This window comes from Leuresthes tenuis, unplaced genomic scaffold (assembly GCF_036924035.1).
Source record: "Leuresthes tenuis unplaced genomic scaffold, fLeuTen1.0.hap1 SCAF_24, whole genome shotgun sequence".
NCBI classification, from domain to species: domain Eukaryota; kingdom Metazoa; phylum Chordata; class Actinopteri; order Atheriniformes; family Atherinopsidae; genus Leuresthes; species Leuresthes tenuis.
This window is the reverse complement of record NW_027325378.1, coordinates 3,983,922-4,005,420: the sequence shown is the minus strand read 5'-3', so window position 1 is coordinate 4,005,420 and position 21,499 is coordinate 3,983,922. Positions and strand designations below refer to the sequence as shown.

General features: G+C 41.5%; 1 protein-coding gene across 1 annotated transcript in view; it reads left to right on the top strand.

Annotated features, from left to right (window-relative positions):
- The first annotated feature begins 267 nt into the window (after positions 1-267).
- The window catches only part of LOC140284630 (cadherin-7-like), a 118,584-nt gene continuing 97,352 nt past the window's right edge, over positions 268-21,499 (top strand). Inside the window, exons 1-2 of the mRNA XM_072378545.1 lie at positions 268-664; positions 4,809-5,378. Of these exons, the coding sequence (XP_072234646.1) occupies positions 5,130-5,378 (249 nt within the window). The 5' untranslated portion in view covers positions 268-664; positions 4,809-5,129. The remainder of the gene's footprint in view (positions 665-4,808; positions 5,379-21,499) is intronic.

The window sequence follows — 21,499 nt, the reverse complement described above, 5'->3', positions numbered from 1 at the left end:
GGGGGGGAGGGAGGGAGGGTGCTGGATTTCTCTCGTTGGTTAAAGATGTCAGGAATTTTGCATTGATTTTTCTTCTCACCACCAAGGCATCCATTTAACAGTACACATGCCATCTGCTGCCAAAAACTTGGCAGATCTGAATTTCGGTTCTTCATTCCTTTTGCCAAAAGCGCTGCGTGTGTCTCTGGCTCCCTCCTCGCCAACTTATTTTGGTCAAACTCTTTCGACAGGCTCCATCCTCTTCAGTCAGAGAGGATTTGGCTCAGATGAGAGCGTTTCCTGTGTCGTCCAGTGTTCCGACTCCGCGGTGCTGCTGCGCGTCCCCCTGTTGCCTGTACGCGAGGGATGTAGAAACATAACCCGAAACCCTGCAGCTGGGGTTCCCTGAACAGAGACAGCACTGCGCAGGAGAGAGGAGGGAGGGAAGGCGAGAGAAAGAGAGAGGGAAGAATCAGAATCGCCACATCCTTGCCGAGGGTGAGCATTTACGCGCGATCCAGCAGCCGATTTCCAGCAGCCCTGCTCGGCCATCGGGACTAATTTCATCATGACAACTTTTAAACTCATTTCGACATAAACTGTTATTCTCTGAGGGGTGTGTGGAGAGAAAAAAAGCTTAACTTTTACAAGAGGACAGAATTTCTGTGATGAAGTTCTTCTTTGGGTGAGTCAATCTAATGGATTTCGAAGCGCAAACGCAGTTTTTCATAAATCCAGCTGCGTCTTAGTTCATTTGTGGTCTGCTAAGGTTTGCTGTGCGTTTCTGTCCCATCGCTTATCCTGTAATTATGTAATTAGTATTCCGTGGACACAGGTTTCCTGCGGCGGTCGCTCACGGGGATTTTTACTGTCGGCGCTTTCGTGCTGCCCGACTCCCATCATGTGCTTTTTTTAAATGCCACTGCTTTATTTCACGAAAGTTGTGCGGATGCGCAATCAGTGGTACTTGCTTTTCCTCTTTATAGGGAAAACGACTTGTCGATCGCGTACAATTGCACGCTGCGAACTTTTTCTGCATTGTGCCGGTGATGACGGCTAATGCGCAACGATTGATGCTTAACAGGAGGGTCAAAGCAGCCGGGTCACACGAGTACCTGCTGGATATGTACACTGAGCTGAGCGGCAAAATCAATCAAGTTGGTTTAAGTCACAGTTGGATTGGAGATTTTGGCTAAATTTAATAGACCTGCCCTATTTGAGGCTGAGATATCCCCACATGGTTTGAGAAAATTCAAGAAACTAATAACTGCAGAGAGGATAGAAAACAGAATTCCTCTTTCACTGTTTAAGGACAAAGAAATTGATAATACTGTGGATTTTACCGATTTATAGGCTGGAGATGGACATGTTTTGCAAGTTGAAATTCAGGTTGCTTGCGCATGCCTTTTATTAACCACAGTGAGTTGAACATTAAGACAACTGTACTCATCAGCTGCGTGAAATATCTTAAATTAAGGGAAAAATACGCCAATAACTGAATGTGTTAATTAACTTTATAAAAACATTATTTCACAGATGGAGAAATATTTATTAATCACAGCAATAGTTTCCTTTTATTCCATGAAAATGAGCCACAGTGACTTTTAAAATCCTCCTTTTTTAATCAATCCTAAATGCAGTTGTTGTTTGTTTGCCAGAAATGCTTCACCCTGCATATCTGGCATCATTTTCAGAAGTGATTCACTTAAAAAAACAAGCTAAATTCTACTTTTTAAGACCAAGAGGATTACATCCAGCTATATGTAAACATCCTCCTCTTCCGTGCAGCACATGAAGTGCACAGAGCGTCAGTCGGCTACTGAGGAGATGCCAGATGAATTCAAATGCAGGATTTGTTAGCTGGAATCTTGTGAAGGAGGACCACCCTTCAGCCACAGAGCTCAGGTTCAAGATCCTGCGTCAGCAATGGTCTGCATGCATTGCAAATGTCCTTGAGTAAAACACTGATGACCCTGTGCTCCAGTATCCTCAGATAGAAAAGAAAAATGTTTTTACTGATTTGAAAACTGCTCAGATTCATCTCTTTTTTTCTTTGTACAAACAGAGCTCAAAGTGTCACAAAGCCCCATTAAAAGCCACATCCATGTTGGGCTTTAACAGCAAATAGTCTAAAATGAAAGAGAATCTGCTTAGATAGCTTGTTCTTATGAAATGTCCCAAAGCATAATTAACTTAAGTTCTGAGTAGTGTTTCCTGGTCCGTGCTCTCATTGATGGAAGGAAATATGGATCAGAGAAGGCGTGTGATTGGTTACTGAGCACAGTGGCGCTGGTAATCCTGTTGTGAGACTGACAAATGGGATTAGAGCGCCGTGTGTAAGAGAACCTGAGCTGGGGGAGGACTGCGAGGCTTTACATTCATAGCATTATCTCACATTTTCACTTAATTTAGCTCCATCACTTTGACACTGGCCAGCAATGAGTCTCCACAGGCAGTCGGTATGGACTGACCGCTCTGAGAGGCTGCGGCTGCCAGGCTCAGCCAACAGACTGGTGATATTTCATGATGATTTCTGAATATGTTTTAATGATGGCAAAAAAAAAATTTCTAAAGCAAATAATTGTAAAAGCTTTCAAGCAGGCACGTTGATCCACCCACAGAAAATTGAAGGAGGATTTAAAATTGAATGTCAAAGTAAAACACCTGTTTTTTTTGTTGTTTTTTAAAAAAAATGTGCCAGTATTGAAAGCTCTCTTTATGCTTTACATCCTTTCACAGCTTTTCATGCTTGTAGCTGTGAGGCCTGTTCCCCTCAGCTCCCTTAATACTTGTAGACAACACAAAAACAAATCACCTCAAGTGATATTTACATTAGATATGAGGCTTTTGTTTTGCTTTTATCAAACCTTTGTCTGTGTTCTTGTCACTTTTGAATGTTTTCAGACCAGCACTGTGTTAAGTTACACTCTGCTTGTTCCTAATCAGCTTCATGGAGGATAAAATGGAAGCCTTCATGAAAAAACTAGTCTGCCAGTCGAGCAGTTCATTTAGATTTGACGCTTTAATTTTTTTAAATGATAAACAACTTAACTGCTTTGGAAAACATTGATTTCTCCAGTGCATGACATGCCTGATAATTTAGAATCAACTCAACGTTAAATCAACAGAAACTCATTATTCTGCTTTCCTGAGCCATCTGTGGCACTCACAACTACAACACTGTTATCTGCAGCCTATATCTGGCTGGGATCTCCTGTAGTGTTCGGAGTTTCGTGAAATGACATGCATTAGGTTGAATAAAACTGACCCTGCGCCGCTCTCTCTCACAACACCATCACTGCAACCTGCCTTCACAAGTCCTGCTGCCCTGCAGCCAGATCTGCTCCACTTTCCACCTCCACCATTAAATTGTCATATAGAGGCAGCGACTTTGAACCTGTGCGTTAATGTGTGTGTGTGCAGTTTTTTTTACTTGTTCCTATGAAAAGCACACGCGGATCAGGATTGCTCTCTGGCTTTTTTGTGCAGCTCTGTGCTGGTTTGTGTGCTCTTTGCACTTTTACAGGATTTAGTTTCAGAATAAATTTCCACCATGTGATGATGCCTCAGGCAAACATCTAGGTGTCTGCAGATATGACAATCATGCAGCAGTGATTTATGCCTGTATTAATTATTAGTGCTGGCTAATGACTTTCCTGTGGTGAAGTACAGCAAATCACTTCCACGGGATGTGTGTGTTGTGCTGTTTTTATTTTACTTGGGGGAATGGAGAGGAAGTGAAATGAGAAGTGGAGGATCTGTGTGGGAAGAAAGAGGTCACTGTATGCCAAAGCAATTACCTTCCTCATCCAGAGATCTGCCAATACTCCACATGGACAGAGACAAAGAGAGGTCAGAGAGGAAATGAATATGTGTACGGTCAAATGCTCACTTTTCTAAACATCTGCTGCTAGAACTCCTAAAATGTCTCACCTCAAAATATTGTAGAAATGTACCAGTGCACTCTGCTCTCATGAACCTCTTTCAGAATATGTATCGAGTGAATTTGTCGAAGTTATTGTTGCGCCTCTTATCAGACAGATAATATCAGCAATATTATTAAGTTTATGGAATTGCACAACTACTCAGGCCTGCTGGGATGTGTTGTGACATGAGGAACATTATCTGTCAGGCGCTAATGCTTCTGTCCACTCTGACAAGTCATCATGTGTTGTGTTGGCATCTTGGGGGAGCTGTCACAGCGCGGCGATGGCAGGGAGACAGAACCTCTGGCGTGTGCTCGGGCCGGGCAACACGCTGCCGCTCGGAGTAGAGGTCAGGAGCGGCCGGGCCGCCGTCCCGCTGACAGCTCAGATTTATTTTTAATCCCGGTGATGAGGGCTCACTGCACAGATCATGTGGCTCGTTAGCGTTGAGTGGCGAGCGCCTCCCTCGCCACCGTCTTCTATGAAGAAAATGTGACAAAATAATGACCTTGGTGAGGTAAAGCCCAGATAATTGTGAGCCAGCTGAATGGTGTTCGATTGTTATTCCGCGCAGCCATCGTTCCACTCAGTGTGAGATCCCTTCGCTTGCATTCAATGAAAAGCCGGGACATTTTTTCCTCCATCTTACCCTGATTAACATTTTGACCTCACACTTGATTCTTCGCCACATGTGATGCTTATTGTGTTTTCCACACCCACTCTATCCATTTTTGACCAATTTCTTTAGTGGAGCATGTCATTATCATTGCATCAGCAGGCACATTATCTACAGTCTAAAGTGACTGCGGTCATGGAGACAATTCTGCTGACATTCCTTTCTTTCTTCTCTCCTTCATGTCTTTGTCTCTCTCCTTCTTTCTCACCTTCTTTCTATTCTGATAGGTGCCAATTACAAAGGGCCTGCGTCAAAGCCTCCCCACTCGTCAGTGACCCTCTTAACCAGCTTTAATGTCAGCTCTCTGGCTCCAAAGTGGCAGGAATTACCCCACTTTTAGTCTCCATTCAGGAAGAAAAGAAGAGCAACACAGCAAAATGCAGAGCTTGACTTATTTTCAACCCATGCGCACTTTTCAGGTTCTGACTGCTCTTTCTTTCTACTGAAACACAGGGTCAGGACTGTGCGGATAAAACCTTGAAGGGTTTGACATTTCAGACCCTCCCCCCTTTAATTTTTGCTCCTCTTCGGGCTTCAGTGCTCTTTGGATGGGGGCCCAAAGGATGGGTTGGTGTTGCTCAGGCGTATGCAGAGCTTTGGCTCTTGTGGTGCTCCTGTTTGCCTTGCGGGAGAGGGCCTGCTGGGGGCTGAATCCCACCTCAGGGGATCTGGAGAAGTCCCCACACTCTGATCCAGACCCCTGGGAGGTCCTGCACAGACACAAACGCAGCTGGGTATGGAACCAGTTCTTCGTATTGGAGGAGTACACAGGAAATGAACCACTCTATGTTGGCAAGGTAAGTGATCCGTGACCGTTAGTGGGTCAGGGTTAGCACAATTTAGCAATGTGTTGTTGCATGCATGAAAAACAAGGAGGTTACCATGACTGAATCTTTCTCTGGTTAGAAATAAAAACAGCTTTTTCCCATTCTTTGCAGTTCACCTGTATTCTTATACATATATCAATAGTCTGCTATGAGAATGACAAGCTAAATACGGCTGATTTCTAGAGAGTTGAGCAAATTTTCGGTGTCCTTTATAGCGTAGGAAACAAACAAATGACAGCTCACAGACAGAGTGGGAAGACAAGCTGCCTTTTACTCCAGCCAAGAGGTAGTTTGTGCTTACAGAAATGTGCACTTTTAGTGGAGAGATCGGTAGTGATGTGACAAGGCCCTTTGCCTTGTCGTCAGTCTCCAGAAAAGGTATACATTACACAAATGTTTCACTGTGCCGTCGGTGTTCTGCCAAGGTCCAAGCAGACGGAGCAAAGTGATTCCTGTTTTGGCAGGTAAATAAGTATTAAACCCTCCATGTGACATTTAAAGCAAAGCACAAATGGCATAGTTAATGTAAGGGTGTACTAACAAAGTGACTAATCGTGCTTTCATGAGATGTGGCAAGACTGCTGTTTCCTTATGGATCACATCTATTCAGGTACAGCCTGAAAGCAGAAGCAGACAATGGAAATTTGACTCAAAACTGATGATAAAGAGGAAAATACTTGACCTACATTGCATCTAGGTTTTATTTCGGGGTATAAAACATATACCAAATGTACATTATGTAACTACATTCTTTAAGTATTAGCTTGCTATTTGTGATATTTTATAAGATAAAGCCTCTAAAGACTCTAAAATGTAGGCATACGTATGCTTAACTGGTTAATAACATCCTCAAGTGTGCAGACTTACACAGAGAGCAGACATTAAAGATTAAGCCAAGTTCACTCTACAAGATTTTCAGTGTTGTTACATGATTGTATTGATCCCACAACGCAGTATGTTTCTCCTGTGATTGAGGGCTTTAAGTCATAGTGGCTTCACACAAATGATCTGCAGCGGGGGGTTACAAACTACAAGATTTTCTTCAGATTTACCTCCCCGAGTCATCTGACTGATTTCTGTTGATGAACCACGTTCTGCTCAGTTTCCTCAGCACACCACAGTTGCTCTCTCTCGTGTTTGCTGTTTTTCTTATTTCCCTTGTTTTCCTCTGTCCTATCCTCTGACACCATGTCTCGCGCTCTTATTGGCTGTAACTCCGCAAATACCAACTACTCCTGCTCAGACAGCTTGCCAGATATTCAGTCGGAGACTAAGATGTGTCTGTGAACCTCAAAAATCACACATTTGAGGGATTCATACGTATAATTAAAGATTATTCATACTTTGCTCAAATTTGGGCAATTTGTCTCGAACAATAAACTGGGATTACTCTTATTTACTTGGATTACTATTATTTAGGCTCCAACCTGCAACTCAAAGGAACCAAAGGAACTGCTGCAGATGATTTGAATGTTCTGGCTTATCAGTGTACACAGCAGAGTGTATATTTAAAGATATTCTGTAGGATTTTACATGTAATGCGGGAAAAGGAAAGTAAAAAGTACAATATTTCTCTCAAATGTAGCAAAGAAAAATATAAAGGTTGCATAAAACTCCAAGCAGTCAACTTGACTAAGTGTAAAAGCCTAAAATATCTGTATGGTTACTATTGTTCACTTGTGGTACAACAAAACAGTGCCATATTTTCACAGACGTGCGAAGTAGAAGAAAAATTAAGCAGAACTCAAGAGATGGTACAGAGCACCTCAAAACAGATGTGTGCTATGAATCGAGTTAAGAGCCAAAATGAGCACTGATGTTGAAGGCTGTGTTTGTGAAACTGTTGCTTTGGGGTATAAAGTAATGTTGCTCCTCAGCTTTCAGCTCCACAGAACAGATTAACTGCTTCTGCTGGAGAAAATGGCACCAGCGCGTGCAGTGCAAGCCAGATGGGTCCTGGATTGGTCTCCTGATCCCCGTTATCTTGGGGAATTTTCTGGTCTTATTATTAAATTAGTTTTCATCTTTCTGCTCATCTGCAGGATAATCATTCTCATCTGCACGTATTTGCCAGGTCTGCTCTCGTAAGCCCATTTCCTTGCCTTCTCTGAACTAGATTAGCATCTCCAGCTGGAATTAGGATACATTTGACTGTCCCGTTGTTCTCCTCTCGGTTTTTTTTGCCAGAGGGATGCTGAGGGAAAGCATCTAAATCAGAATGAGCATATTTGTAACACTGCTGGAGTTCAGCTAAGGGTCATTTCTTGTCCAAGTGTCCACAGTAAAATATTGTGATGTCTGATCTGTGCGTTCCCAGTGATCTGTTGTGTCTGTCTTGTGGGTAGAGCAGCACTGCTTTACCACGCTTTAATGTTTCGTGCTTGCTCTGCGTTGCCCATTTAAGCGTGGAAAAGAAAAAAAACAACAGAAAGGCCAGTGTCTCACTCAGGAATTTCAAGTGCCTCTTTTCTTTTACAGTTTCATGTGTCTGATTGCTTTTCTTGTTAGTAAATCCTGAAGGATGTGAACAGACTGATTACTTATTCATAGACGTGTAGTCGAGATCTGCTTATGCACATCGAATATACACAAACTCATTTGCGAGCTCCTTTCTAAGAGGGTCTCTTTTGTTTTTTCCTATGTGCATTGATTTATCTTTAATTTTGTTTGCTTTTGTAGTTCTCCTGGTCGAGGACACAGCAAACAAATCAGCAGGAGTGTAAAACGTCAGACCCTCTATATCTTTAAATTTGACCCTGTGGCCAGGCTCAATCTGACCCTTTCAGTAACGTAAAAAATCTCATTCATTTAGCTGCGGGCAAAGCCTGGGAGCTTGAGAGGCTGTCACATTATTTGTTCCCTCAGATCATTGTTGTCACACGGTGTGTGTTTGTTTGGCAACACAACGGCACGATGCTGCTGTAAAAAAGAATCTGGGCGGGACGCCCTGACCTCCGGTGACATGGAAGGTCCTGCCATGTCAAGAAAATGACCTTAATAGAAATGAATTCTTCATGTGGCGTCTGCAATAGAGGGAAAACTGATGAGGCCACAGCTAGTTTTTCCCACTCAGCTTTAAATTTTTCAACACTTTGCAGGCAAAAAGAGTGGCATAAACAGTAATTGCTTTTGTCAGATGTATTCGGGTATCTAATATGACAAACAATAGAAGTCTGTGTCCAAACAAAGGCACAGTTGCTGCACAATTTGGTCATTTGTGTGGCTGGAAGCAAACCGAAATATGATACAGTGGGGAGGAAATGGAAAGTCATCACTTTGGCCTGGCTGCTCTCTTTGCATCTGCAGTCTGCTTGGCTTTAATGCATTCTGTCAGATTCTGAATATCACAACCAAATGTCTCATTATGCCTTGGCACTCAGCCTTGGGTAAGTGTACTAGCCTGGAATCAGCTGCAGTCACATCAAACCCGCAGAAACATACATTAAAGAACCTCAAACTAAACAGCCTCCGCCACGAACTGGTGACGAACATATTTCAGCAAGCGAAAACGCCGCAGAAAGCCAGCCACTTAGCAAAGCATTTACAGCGCTGCTAAACACGTCCTGATTAAGGTTTCCTGCAGGGTGGTCGTGTGACTAAATATTTGCAAATCATCTGCTGAATAAGCAATGTTCTGAGGCAATGTTTGTGCCACCGGAGAAGAGACAAGTCACAGTTTCGATCCTGTTCTGGTTTCACGCTTTTGGTGCAAAGTAATCTGGAGTGTGTTTTTCTGCTCTGTAACTTTTTGGAAAGCCAGCATGCCAAAAAGCTTCAAATCACTGGATGTGCAAGTGCACAGACACAGCCCTTATGGTGAGTCTGACTTATTTATAGAGACGTCCTCCAAACTGGCAGTCTGACTAACCATCCAAGTAATAGATGGACTTATTTCAACTTGTAATTCGAACTGCATTCAAGCGGCATTAGTTAGCTAGTTCTGCTACACTCACAAAAGAATTTCTTCCAGTGCAAATAACCCAGATAAAGGACAAATAAGTGTAGAACATCTGATGGATTCATCTGGATTTATCTTGCTTTTAAACTCCTTTATTTGTGCAGAAGCTGTTATTAATTCCAGCAGCTGTTAGATATTTTGGTGAGCATGCATCATGAGTCATTTCTGACCTGCTACTGAGAACCTGGTGGTCTGAACAACAGTAATTTGGTTTAATAATCAAACAATATGCATCATGGGCAGCAGGGTAATCCCACAGATAATTATACTGGAGTGTGCATTACATGCTGCTATGAAAGCCACTTCATTAGCATTCTGCGTGGCTTTCACTGTAAAATAGGGTAGAATCATAGAGCACAAGGCGCTGTTGCAAAGGTCAAGCTCAGTAGCGTCTACCTACTCCTGCTGGTGCCGCAGACACACCGGTGCAGCAGCCAGGGAGTGGTGAGAGCAGCTTGTTGAGCCGGAGAGGAGGGTGATACAAGCTGACGGGGAGGGACATCACACACACGGTACCCAGCGACAACTGCTCACATCGTAGGGAGCTCATGAGGCATCCTGGGGCCTGTGGGGTAGTGGGGAAGCCTTTATCTGAGCCAGGGAATCAAAGAGGATAAAAGCAGCAAAGAAAACTAGGCAAGGGGGTAGTTATCAGCAGGGCTGGGACAGGAACAAGGTTTACACTTGGAGTCTTTCTCACATCCACTGTATGGACTGGAGTCAACATCAGAGCCCAGTGAGGGCAGTTCAGTTTAAATGGAGGCTGCAACAGATCGTACACTGCAGCATTTATCCAGATCAATACAGATCGTGGTCCACCCTCCAGTGCCAAACTATGGTTATCCCTACAGTACGAGGCTGAATTGACATAAATTAAAATTTTTATTTTGACGTTTTAGATCAGATATATGTTTGATGTGTGGCTATGCAGCATGAGAGAGGAACAGCGTTTCAGCTACCTCAGCAAATTTATCCTCGTTCAAAAAAGCAACAGGTGCTAAATCTGGCATCTTCTAACACAAAGATTAGCTACATTATGGAGAAGACAGTCGCTGTGTCTGTCTGTTGTGTGTGAGCTAAGTCAGAAGTAGCAAGCAAGCTAACTATCTCATGCTCAAGTGCCACCGAACGACAAATGCAGAGACTTTCCTTTTTGAACTTTCTCTCTGATTGAGCAGATGTTAAAATAACCAAAATCACTGCAGTCATTGCAGTGTCTTTCACTTAAAGTAAATGTTTGGCCATCTGACAACAGTCAGGTGAACCACCACCACTATCATAAAAACAAATCTCCCCGTGGGCCCTGCACAGCACAGCCTTATACACACATTTGTTGTCACGATGAAGAGGCCACAAATATGCAATCAAAAGCCCACAAAAATATCAAGGGACCACAAAGCAAAACGATGTGGTGCGGGGAACTGTGGTTCTCAGCCCCCGAGCCCACCAAGACAGTCTCAGGCCCAGGAATGTGCTTAAGAATGGTCGGTGTACTTCAAAATAAAGCCTTTTATATGGACCACAGCTGAATGCTTCGTCTTACTGGAGAAAAGCAAAGAGATCAAAGCAGACTGTGCATGTGACATATAATACATATGGAAACTGCCAGATGACATCATCCTGCAACGTTTAGCTGCCTCACTTCAGAAATAGTTGACAAAACTGATTCCATGCGCTGTTTTGCATGTACACAAGGTCGACGTTTACCTGCAGCCCTGCAAAAGCCCTGTTAGCAACAGCTGCTATCATAGCAAACGCTATCCGTCTGCCGTTTCTGGTGCTTCTCAGTCTTTTACTGTGGAAATGGACAAACGTTTGTCATTCTAGTCACCTAACTTACTTTTCAGAATTGTTTGTGTGTCTCAATCTAATCTCCCAAGTGGTTTCACAAATTTGTTGTCACACATGAGGCACACACAACAAGGTACCTGGAGCATGTGTTTGCCATTTCAGTGGGCAATCACAGAGGCAAGACACTCGTAGTGATGATTGTGAACTCAAATCTGATCTGTGATGCATTGTAATCTAATCATAACTGAACAATGTGACTGGTAATGTAAAAGACAGCATGACTCTGTATCCTCAAAGAAGTTTCCTGATAGATGAAAATGAGCACAGAGTTATCAGATTTGACTTATTTCGGAGCAAATTGACTTCAGCAGGCTCCGTTTACATAGTCATATTATATAAGCCACCAGATAATGTACAACTATTCAAATACAGATTATAAGTCATACCCTTCAAGACATTTAACTTTTAATCATAGAGTTAAATGCAGAGGTTTAAACATTGGGCCCCGTATTTACTGTGTGGATGAGAGGACTGATACCACGGTGATGTCTGACAGTTAGACATGAAGCCGCAGCAGAGACTGGAAACAGCTCGCCTGGAAGAAAGGTAACAAAATGCACCAAACAGCCCCACTAACGCTCACTTATGAACATCTTCTTTCCTCATTTGTTTACTTTGCTGGTTGCGTTACGCGCCGTTTCTTGGCTCTAAGCAGTTGCCTGGCAACCAGGACGATTCTCCTGGAAGTTACCGTCGCCCTGCCAAGACTTGTTCTGGCAAAAAAAAGTGTATTAACCAAAATGACAGTCTATTCCTTTACTGCGCAGAACCAGACTGGTTCCAGATCAACCACCTGACTTATTGATACTATTGTACAGTGAGAAAAACGATCAAAAACACTGTGGAAATGTGAATTATCACAAAAACACAAGGTTTCGTTTCATTTAACGGTGACACCACTGAATGTAATAATGGTTAGACTACACCTTCACCTTTTTGTGGCTGCTTGCCTGTTTTGCTGATGTAGTTCATGTTTTGTTTCAGCTTTTCGTAGCTTTAGTCTGATCGAGCATTGAATTGGAGCCAAGGCATATATTAGTTTAACACTGGCTACGTTTGGTCCCTGAATGGCTCCAGTCTTTATGCATTACAGTGAGAAAAACGTGACCTCCGTTCTGCGTTTTCCAATTGAACGCGGCCACAGCAAAAAAGGTGAAAGCAAGACTGAAGACGCTACTTGAATGAGATCTAAGAGCAGCTGTTTTTGAATGTTCATAGAAGAGCGCCACCTTCTGCTGTTCAAGTGTTGAAGTGAGCCGACAGGGCAGCGACTGACTGAGACAGCTTAACGCTGGTTAGTGTAAAGACTCGTGGGACTGTTCACTTAGTTTGTGATGCAGTTGGAGTCCTGTTTCGTTATGAATGCCTGAGAAAAGTATTGTGGCGAACAAACAATAAAACAATAAATAGCTGCGTTTGGGGTGCAAACACTGGCCCAAAAAGTGTGGCTAGCTTTTAGGTTCACCGCTTATTGCTGGAAATCACGTCAAAATGATAGTAAAAAGAGTGGCAACCTTTTTTAAGAGCTGCTATGTGTGCTACCTTCTGTAATTTCAGTGGGATATAATACTGTGAAAAGTAAATGTAGACCTCTATGACAACAAGCAACACGTGCTGGCACTTTCTCATTAGCACAAGCTTGTGAAAGTTATTAAATAGGTGAAAAATAAAATGTGATGGTGTTAAAGGAAACTGTCTGTGCTTGGTTTGCTATCTGGGAAAGGTGTGAAGACTTGCTTTACTTCCCTTGTTGCCTTTCAAAAGTAGAATGAGACCAAAAGCAGCACCACGGGGCCTCTGGAGGGTTTAGAGAGAATAAAACCTTTTAATGGGTTTTTAACAATGTATTTAAGTTGGATAAGGTAATTAGAAGAAATTAGACCTTTTTAGTTGAGGTTCCTTTTAACAATTAGAGAAATCTTCACAACAGTTTGACAAGAAAAGACTGTCTAAGGAAGACGTCTCACCTGCAGACAGGTGTCTTCAGTTACTTTGGGTGGCAGATCAGGATAAGTCTGATCACCAGCTATCACCACACAGAGCTGATTTGATCCCGATGAGCTCTGACCTCCAGTTTTATAAGAATAAAGCAGCTGCCTTTTTTTCCCTTAGGTATCATGTTGCTGACACATTTATCATTAGTAACTGATTATTTACATAAAGTCCAGAGAAGATAGAATATGGTAATTCATAAAGTATGAATTGACAAAACCTTCTATGGCAAACAGGATGTGAGGATGTGTCTAATTATATCTGAGAATCCGCCTTCTTCTGCTTATATATTCTATCCGTGGAGACATGTTTTGAATTTATCATTAGTTTGACTGACTGGTCTGAAAACATTTCGTGGAAACAGCTTCAGGTTCCTCTGACTTTTTGCTGAGACTGTGAAGGCCATTTCAAACTGTCCGTCTTCACTTTTCAGTTGAACTGAATCTTCTAAACTGAAATGTTTCTCTCCAGATACGTCCCGGTTTTTTAATTATTAGTGTTTCAGGAAAAACAGAGGAGTAGGTCAGAGTACGTAGAGACTTGACAGAGTGATGAGACTCTACTTGTCTTTCTTCCACTTACAATATTGTAACTCAATTAAATATTAAAGGATATGGTGGGCAGTGGGGGTCATTGTAAAATATAGGCTGTTGTGTATTTTATTTTATATAGTCTGCCTGTGTTTTATTTCATGAGCTTTTTTTGTGTGAATATGGGGCTACTGAAGTTTCCTGAAGTGCTGATGTATCGAGTTTTCAAACCCCCCTACAGGTCCGATCTTGAATAATTCAGGAGAGGTCCTCAGCCTGTACTGAGAGCGTAGATGTATTATGAATATACACAAAAGTTATGATTTTAGATCTCTCTATTTTTCCTCTGCAAAGTGGATAACAGATGGCCTGGAGCTTATTGCGTTTTGTATGATGTTATCAAGCATTCTTCTACACTTGGTGGATAAAGTGGGCTTGGCAGGGCTTAACTGCGTACAGACAGTTCATGCAAAGTTGCCTCAACATCTACTTCTGTGCCTCATTGATGGTTTTGAAGAGCTTTTAAATATGGATTTGTAGACTGTTTACCTTTTGGAAAATGCATGAATGTGTTTAAGTTGCTTAAAAGTCTTTAAATAGACAGAAGAAAGAGAAGTTGTTCAGATGAGCGAATGCAGAGGCTACTTCTACTGAATGTAATGAGGCGTTATGGAAAGATGCTCATTTTTCATCGACTGACATTTCAAATGAACACCAGTCTTAAATGAGAGGATTTCCATCTCAGTGTTTCTAGAAATGGGTTTTCATGCCTCCCGAAAAGATCTATCCTGACTCTTTCGCTCCAGAACAAAGAGTTAGTCATTACATCACATGTTTTTTCATTTAATTTTTCAGATTAATTGTTACCTGCTGCTGCTCACGGGACTCCAAGTTTGAGTTCTATCAAAACTCCAACAGATTTTATTCTAACAAACATTGCAGTTCTCTGGTAATTTGATTGTTCCCCACTTCCAGACACAGTCTAATTTCAGAACCATTCATATCAGTAAAAAAAACAAACAGGTTTCCTCTTTCAGGTGAGGGGGGGCAAGAGTAATTGTATTAAAACAAGGGGAAAGACAATTAGTTTGTCATGGGCTCTGAAACCTAATCTGGCTTTGTGAGAGCTGCTGAATGTTGCACCAATCAGGGTTATTTCATGGATGGATGCAATTATCTGGGATTTACTGGCTGATTAATGATATATTTTTTGTCACTATAAGCAATAACCCCCCTACTCGAATGAGTCATTGGATAGTACAGTTTGTACACCTACAGTATAGATGGGATTGTTTGGTGCGTTTTTCATCTTAGTTTATCACAGTTTCATGGTAACATTGGCTAATAAGAAGGAAACAAAAGTAGAACCGTAGCTGGTGTTTAAACAGGAATGTCTAAAACAACCTGCCAATGATCTAATAGGTGGCAGATAATAAGTGTGTTGTTAGATATAAGTTAGAAAGCTGTCGTGAAGTTCCCTAAACTCTGTTTTAGGTTAGCATTTTAGCATGCTAACTGCTAACATTTGCTTATATGTTGTGTAGATGCTGAATTATGGTAATCCCAAGAGTTTAAATAAAAGGCAGATGGATTTATTTTCTTGTTTGTTCGTTTGTTTTGTTTTTGTTTTGGTGGTTTGGCATTTCAGCCTTCGAAACTCTTATAAAGACACACTTTCAGAGATGTAGAGGTCACTTCTGACCAATCTTTTGGTTGTACCAACACGTCGGTCACAAGATCCAAGGTGAGAATAGAAATGAAACTGCTTTTGGAGGAGAGCTAAAGCTGAATTAGAGTGTTCAATAGGTGATACCTGAGGCCACCTCTGTTTAAAGATGGCTTCTTTAGCTCCTCTCTTAAAGCATCTGTCTTTCCCGTCTAAAATGTGTACATTACTGTCCTCAAAGGTGTGTTCCTTACTCTTGTAGGTGGACCACTGAGTCTTTTTCTGAACAGTTGGATCAGCTGTGTTGGGCCAAGCACTTGAGAAGTGGTTGTTTAGGTTCCTCTGGACACTCATTGCTGTACTGGACTCAGCTTGTGTTTGGGTGATTTGTCCTTTAGATGAGCTTCTCTGAGTTTCTCTGACACTCCTGCCACATATTAAATGACAATATATTTGCACCCACTCTTCTTCTCTTTGTGTTGTTTTTTTTCCAGATTTCCTGTCTGACTTGACAAAAGCCCTGGTCATTACAACTTGACATCAGATCAAGGATTCAAAACTGGTTCCAATTTGGCTATAAAATGTCAGGCTTCAAACTCCTAACTTAGGCTTCTTGGTTAGATCAGGCTTGAACAGCTAGATTATTTCTAAAGTCGTCAGAATTCTTCTTAGAGGAACCACAGTGGGATTGGAAAGATATTTGTGGACAGAGTGGCTCCTAAGCTTCATGCAGCACAGATGATAAAAGAGATGCTGCTGAGCTGAATCTGCTGACTAAAGATAGGTAGAAACTGATCTGACACTCAGTGACAGATAGTAATTATGCATAAGCCAACAGAAAAAAGCATAAAAACAACCCATGAACCATGATGGATTAAAAACACACCCTATACATATAGAGATTAGTGTCCAAAAGATGGTTGGTGTAGATGAATGGGTACTTAAGCTCATCTGAAGGGGCTCTGTGGGTCAATAATGCATCTTCTATTGGCATTAAGTATTTTTTATAATAAACTGTAAGATAAGATTGTGATATATCTCAATTGCAGGAAGACTTCTGGAGTCAGACCATTTTTTATCATTGGAAATGGTTGAGGGAAAAACATAAACGCATTATCTCACATTAACCTGATTACACTGAGTAATCTGCTTTTATGTATGTGTGCTCATGTTTATGTGTTGAAATTGCAGCTCTGCTAAAGTAACTTGAAGCTCTCTACCTCTGCCCACATCCACACATCCACTCTCGCTTTTTTCATCCCAGCCCCCACCCCTCTTCTCCTAGACATTTACCATCCAATGGATGAAGGGACCCGAATACGCTAAAACCGGGGATGCATTGGCCACCTCTCGCTGTAATTAAATTCAGTCATAATGAATCATAGCCCCTAATCCTAAAACAGCCTGTATTTCCACTGGGAGGAGAAATGACCTACATGTACTGGAAAAGCTCTTAGTATAGGCTTTCTGCTACAGCTTTCTGTCGCAGAACCATGACAAACACACAAACCTCACTTTGAGCCATGTTGAGGGTAAATGACAAGTGCAGCATGTTTATTTCCATATCAGTGCTGTTCATTTTTAGATATCACACAGGGCGAAGTTAACAAAATCAAGCTGCAGCTTCAAAAGCTTCACGCCAAGTCATGTCACAGTTTGTGAGTTTTTCCTAATAATATGGCCAAACATCACCTTTTTTCCAGACTTTCCACATTCGGCTAATGTTTTGTGACATGAATACCAATATGATGTGCAGCGGCTCATTGCTCCGTACAGAGGGATCTGTGCATAGTAGCACGAGGCAATTAGGGTATTGTATGAGCAAGTCAGCGGGCTAATGTTGGGTGATTCACGGTGGTGCCTCCGTACCTTTCCTGTTCGAGGTGTGTTTTATCATTTGCTCACCATATTGGTTGCAGCCACAGATACTGTCGGCGGCTCATTGTGTGGAAGACGCAGCTGGCAGCTGGAAAACACAAAGATAATGCATACTTTGTTATTAGGTTTTTAATGCCCTCAGATAGAGAAGAAATTATGAACTTGTTGCAATGGAGGGACGTCTATTAATTATGATTTCTATCTTTGTTTTGTGCCTGAATCACTGCGTTCAATTCATTAGTGTTTCTTATTTAATTGCCCACAGCCAGTAATTGAATCGCAGAATGGCAGATTTATGCTTCTAATTCAAGCTTTTGTTCTTGCCAAATAATGGGGATGCAGTATCGAACATGTGGCACTTGAAAACTGATTTTATTGTGTAGCCAGACTGTTGTTTTTGGTTAATTATGTTCTCTCTTGTGCACGTCTTTCCCCTGAATTGCAAGGCTAGGGCCCTGTTTACACCTTGTGCTAACATTCTGTGTATGCATTATCTAAATAATAACATCCAATTCCACAAACACCTGGCAGAAATACACCTCATCCTCGTTTTCATAGTGCATGAGTGCACTTGCTAAATTGGGTGTGACTAGCAATCAGTGCCGTGCCTGCTATCAGTCGTGTTTTGATCATTTTCTGCAAAGGAAAACTTGCACTTGCAGTTTTTGCCCGTTAGCTTAAGCTAGCAGGAAGAGGAGGTGTCAAGTGACCTTTCAACTTTGCTGGGAGAGGAATGTGGTCACACTGTTCTGATTGTGTTAAGCGGAGATAAAATCACAGTGCAAGGCACATTTCGCCCAGAAACACTTTGGCCAAGGCCACCTTGAGGAACATTGTTTATATATATTTTAGAAGCAATTGTGTTATTTTTTGGTGTAAATGGATTCTAAGGACGTTTTTTTCACACCATCTGTCTCTCACAAAGTCCTTAAAATGTCAGATTTCGTGTATGTGTTAACAGAGTCGCTAACTGTCCAAAGATTTTATAGCGAGGGTGAGTACAGGTTACATTTGTACCAAGCTGATGCATAAATCTTCTTAAGAGTGGCAAAGACTTCCCTGTTTATGACCAGTTTCTGATCTTTTAAGATGGAATTTTAAATTACATAAACATAATTGTTTCATGTCCCGCCTCTTTCATGATCTCGCCTAAACCAAACCACGTATTTCTAGATGTTTCTAGACGTGATTCTACCTCTCTTTGTATGAAGTCTGCAGAGTCTGTGAGGCTGAATTTAGACACAGACGATCTGTGAATATTAAGGGATTTAGTAGCAAATTTGAAATGTTCTGCATTTGTGCCTTCCAGTCAGCCTTTCCTCTGCGCTGTATTTAGCTTTCCGCTCTACAGTTCTCCGTTCACACCGATGTTCATTCAGCTCATTTCTCACCTCTGTACTCTACTTCATCTCTCTGTTCTCATATTCTCTTTGTAGGCTAACTGTAAGTCTTCTTGCTTTTCCAAAAGTTTTGGTTATGCTTTTGGTGTTTCTGGAGTCTATGTCCTTTTCTGGAAACTCTAGATTTTTGGACCTGTGCTCTACGTCTGCATCCTCAATCAATGCATCATCTTAAGAACTTTAATTAAAGCATTAATATCTGATGTAAGTTGCCCTATGAGACGATGCTGGTTGTTCTTTAAGTTAGGTTTTTGGTAGATCAAGATCAAAGTCCATCTTCTAACTTTCAAGACAGTTCATTGAAAATGAAACCTCATGTAGCATTAGAATAAAGTCCAGCAGACTAACACCCTCACCATGAGTCATCCTCTTTGAACCATGACAGCAGTGATCCATCATGTATTTGTTGACATACTTCAGACTAAAAGTGGTGAACAAAACAGCTATTGAAATTCTAGCCATGCTGACGTGATTTATAACGACTAATCTTCATCTGATCTTGAAAGTCAGGACAGGGGGCCTAAGTTGCATCACTTTGTTCAAAGGTATTCAAGTCAAAACATTTGCTTAACGACCAAATGATGTTTTCAGAATGAAAGAGATGATCTTTGCTGCTCTCTCCCTTCATCTGCGGTGCAGGGGTGGTAAGCGTAATTGCTCGATTTAGGTCTCAGATGCTTGAGTGAACAAAAGTAACCCCCTTCATTACTGACTCCACAGGACTTATTTTCAACATTTGATGCATTTAGGATCAGACTTTGAGACCCTGAGGCTAATTCATAAAACCATAACCACAGTAACTTTATTGAAAAGCGCTGGTGGCTGAATCAATTCTCTTTCTTTCAATTCTCTTACCTCTAAGCATTCATTCAGTTTCAGCGGACAACAGGGATAAGTGGATGTTGGCTGGCGCAGATAATGTTCAGAAGTAATTTGTCTTTGCTTTTTTTCTCTTTGCTTGTATGAACCAAGAACGCTCTCCGTGTGTTGAATTTAAACGTGCTGTTTGGAGTTTCCTTGACATTGCAAGTTTTGTCTATCATCCCTTTATCCATTGTTCTTATATTAGTGTGATTCTTTTGTAGAAAGCTTGAAAATGAGTGAAACATCAAAACTGATCCGTATTCAGCTTTACTTTGAGTCAAATTGGTGGTTGGTTATTGCCTTCTTTTGACTAAAGGGGCACGAGAAATGATTTCCCCTCTTTTCAGGCTAAATGTCTCCATTTTTTCTTGCCTGTAGATATCATTTAGCCACACACAGATGAGATTCTGTTTAATCTCGTGGCTCCACAGAAGTGTGAGGGATTTCTGTGAAGATATCCTGTTCTTGGAACCCAGCCCATTCATTTTCTATGGTGGAGATGAGTTCATAGTCTGACAGTTTTAAATTATGCCGAGGGGCTTGGGCTATGCAAAGACTATGGGATGATTCAGAGATGGATTGGGCTACGATCTAAGGTTGTTATTGAATTTGGCTCCTGATATCCCTCAGAATGAAGAATGGAGTCAGGAGAGTGATTTGCTCTTTTTCCTGGTGCAAGACTAAATATATTCACGACTGCAGGGATTGTGTACACATCAAAAGTCTTCCTTCCCAAAGGTCTTCCCATGTTGGGGTTTAATAAGGTATTTTATTGTTTGAAGTAGTACTGCTTGTTTGAGGTTGTTTATAATCCCTTTGGATTGTAGCAGTTCAGTGTGAAAAAATGGCACTATCCTTGTGTTTTCTTTTCTTTCTCACCGGTGTTGGGCTTCAGGTATGTTTTAGGGCTTTTTTCATTCTCTCCTCATGGAACTAAAGGCAGGCTTGAGTCACAGGGTTCATGCCACATACTCAAATGCCAGTGGTCGGAGATGGGCATGTTTGTTTGGTGACGGCATGTAGCTGCAGCACAGACAAAGAATAGACAAAGCGAAAAAGCTCATGTAGCATGGCTGTGGTCCTCGAACATCTCATTTTTGAGTGTGGTAACTGCACCTGTGCAGTCAGTGGTCATTGCTCCATGTTGTTTCTGTCCCTCATGGAATTAGCAGTCTTGTGAGTAACTGTGCTGTATTTGTGCTTTTTATTTTATTTTGAAAAATGCTTTCAAGTTTAACCATCACAACAAGGTTCTTGCAAAAAAAATAAAATAAATTAGGATCATGTTGAAAAAAATAAAGTCTCTTCAGTTAACTGTGAAAATGACCCAACAACCCAGCAGTATTTGAACTTTTTGAGTATTTGAGTTGTTTGTCCACAATATTAGTGCCGTTAACCAAATTATTATGCCTCAGAAGTGTAACTGCCCCTGTCGCCAATTTATTTTCTGTATTGGCACTTTATTATTTTATTTACAGTTGGACGGAACTAATTATTTGTTCCTCCTCGTGTGTTTCGCCTGAGCGTCTTTGAGCGACGCACCTTCACGAACCCTCCGCGAAAGCGTGTTAATTTCTGTCGGTCATGGTTATGGAACATAATATTAAGAAGCAGAAATAGACAGAAGAGAGAAGTTTAGCACCTCTTTGTGATAAGCAGCAATGAGTTCTCTCTTTAGCTCCTCCAGTGAGGAAATATAGTGTTGATTAAAAATAAATACTGGGCTTTAATGCAGGTCAACCATGAGAACTGGGTTAAAGAAAGAAATAATGCTGTGTGCATGTCTAATAAATCTTTTGTCATAAAACAGCATAGATTAAATTAAACACTTTACAGCTTGCTTGAAGAAATCCAAAATAGCACATGCAAACTCAATAATCTTCACACAAATTGCACCTTCACTGCAGATAAATATGACCAACAGCCATCCAACCCCATTGCTGCTTATCACT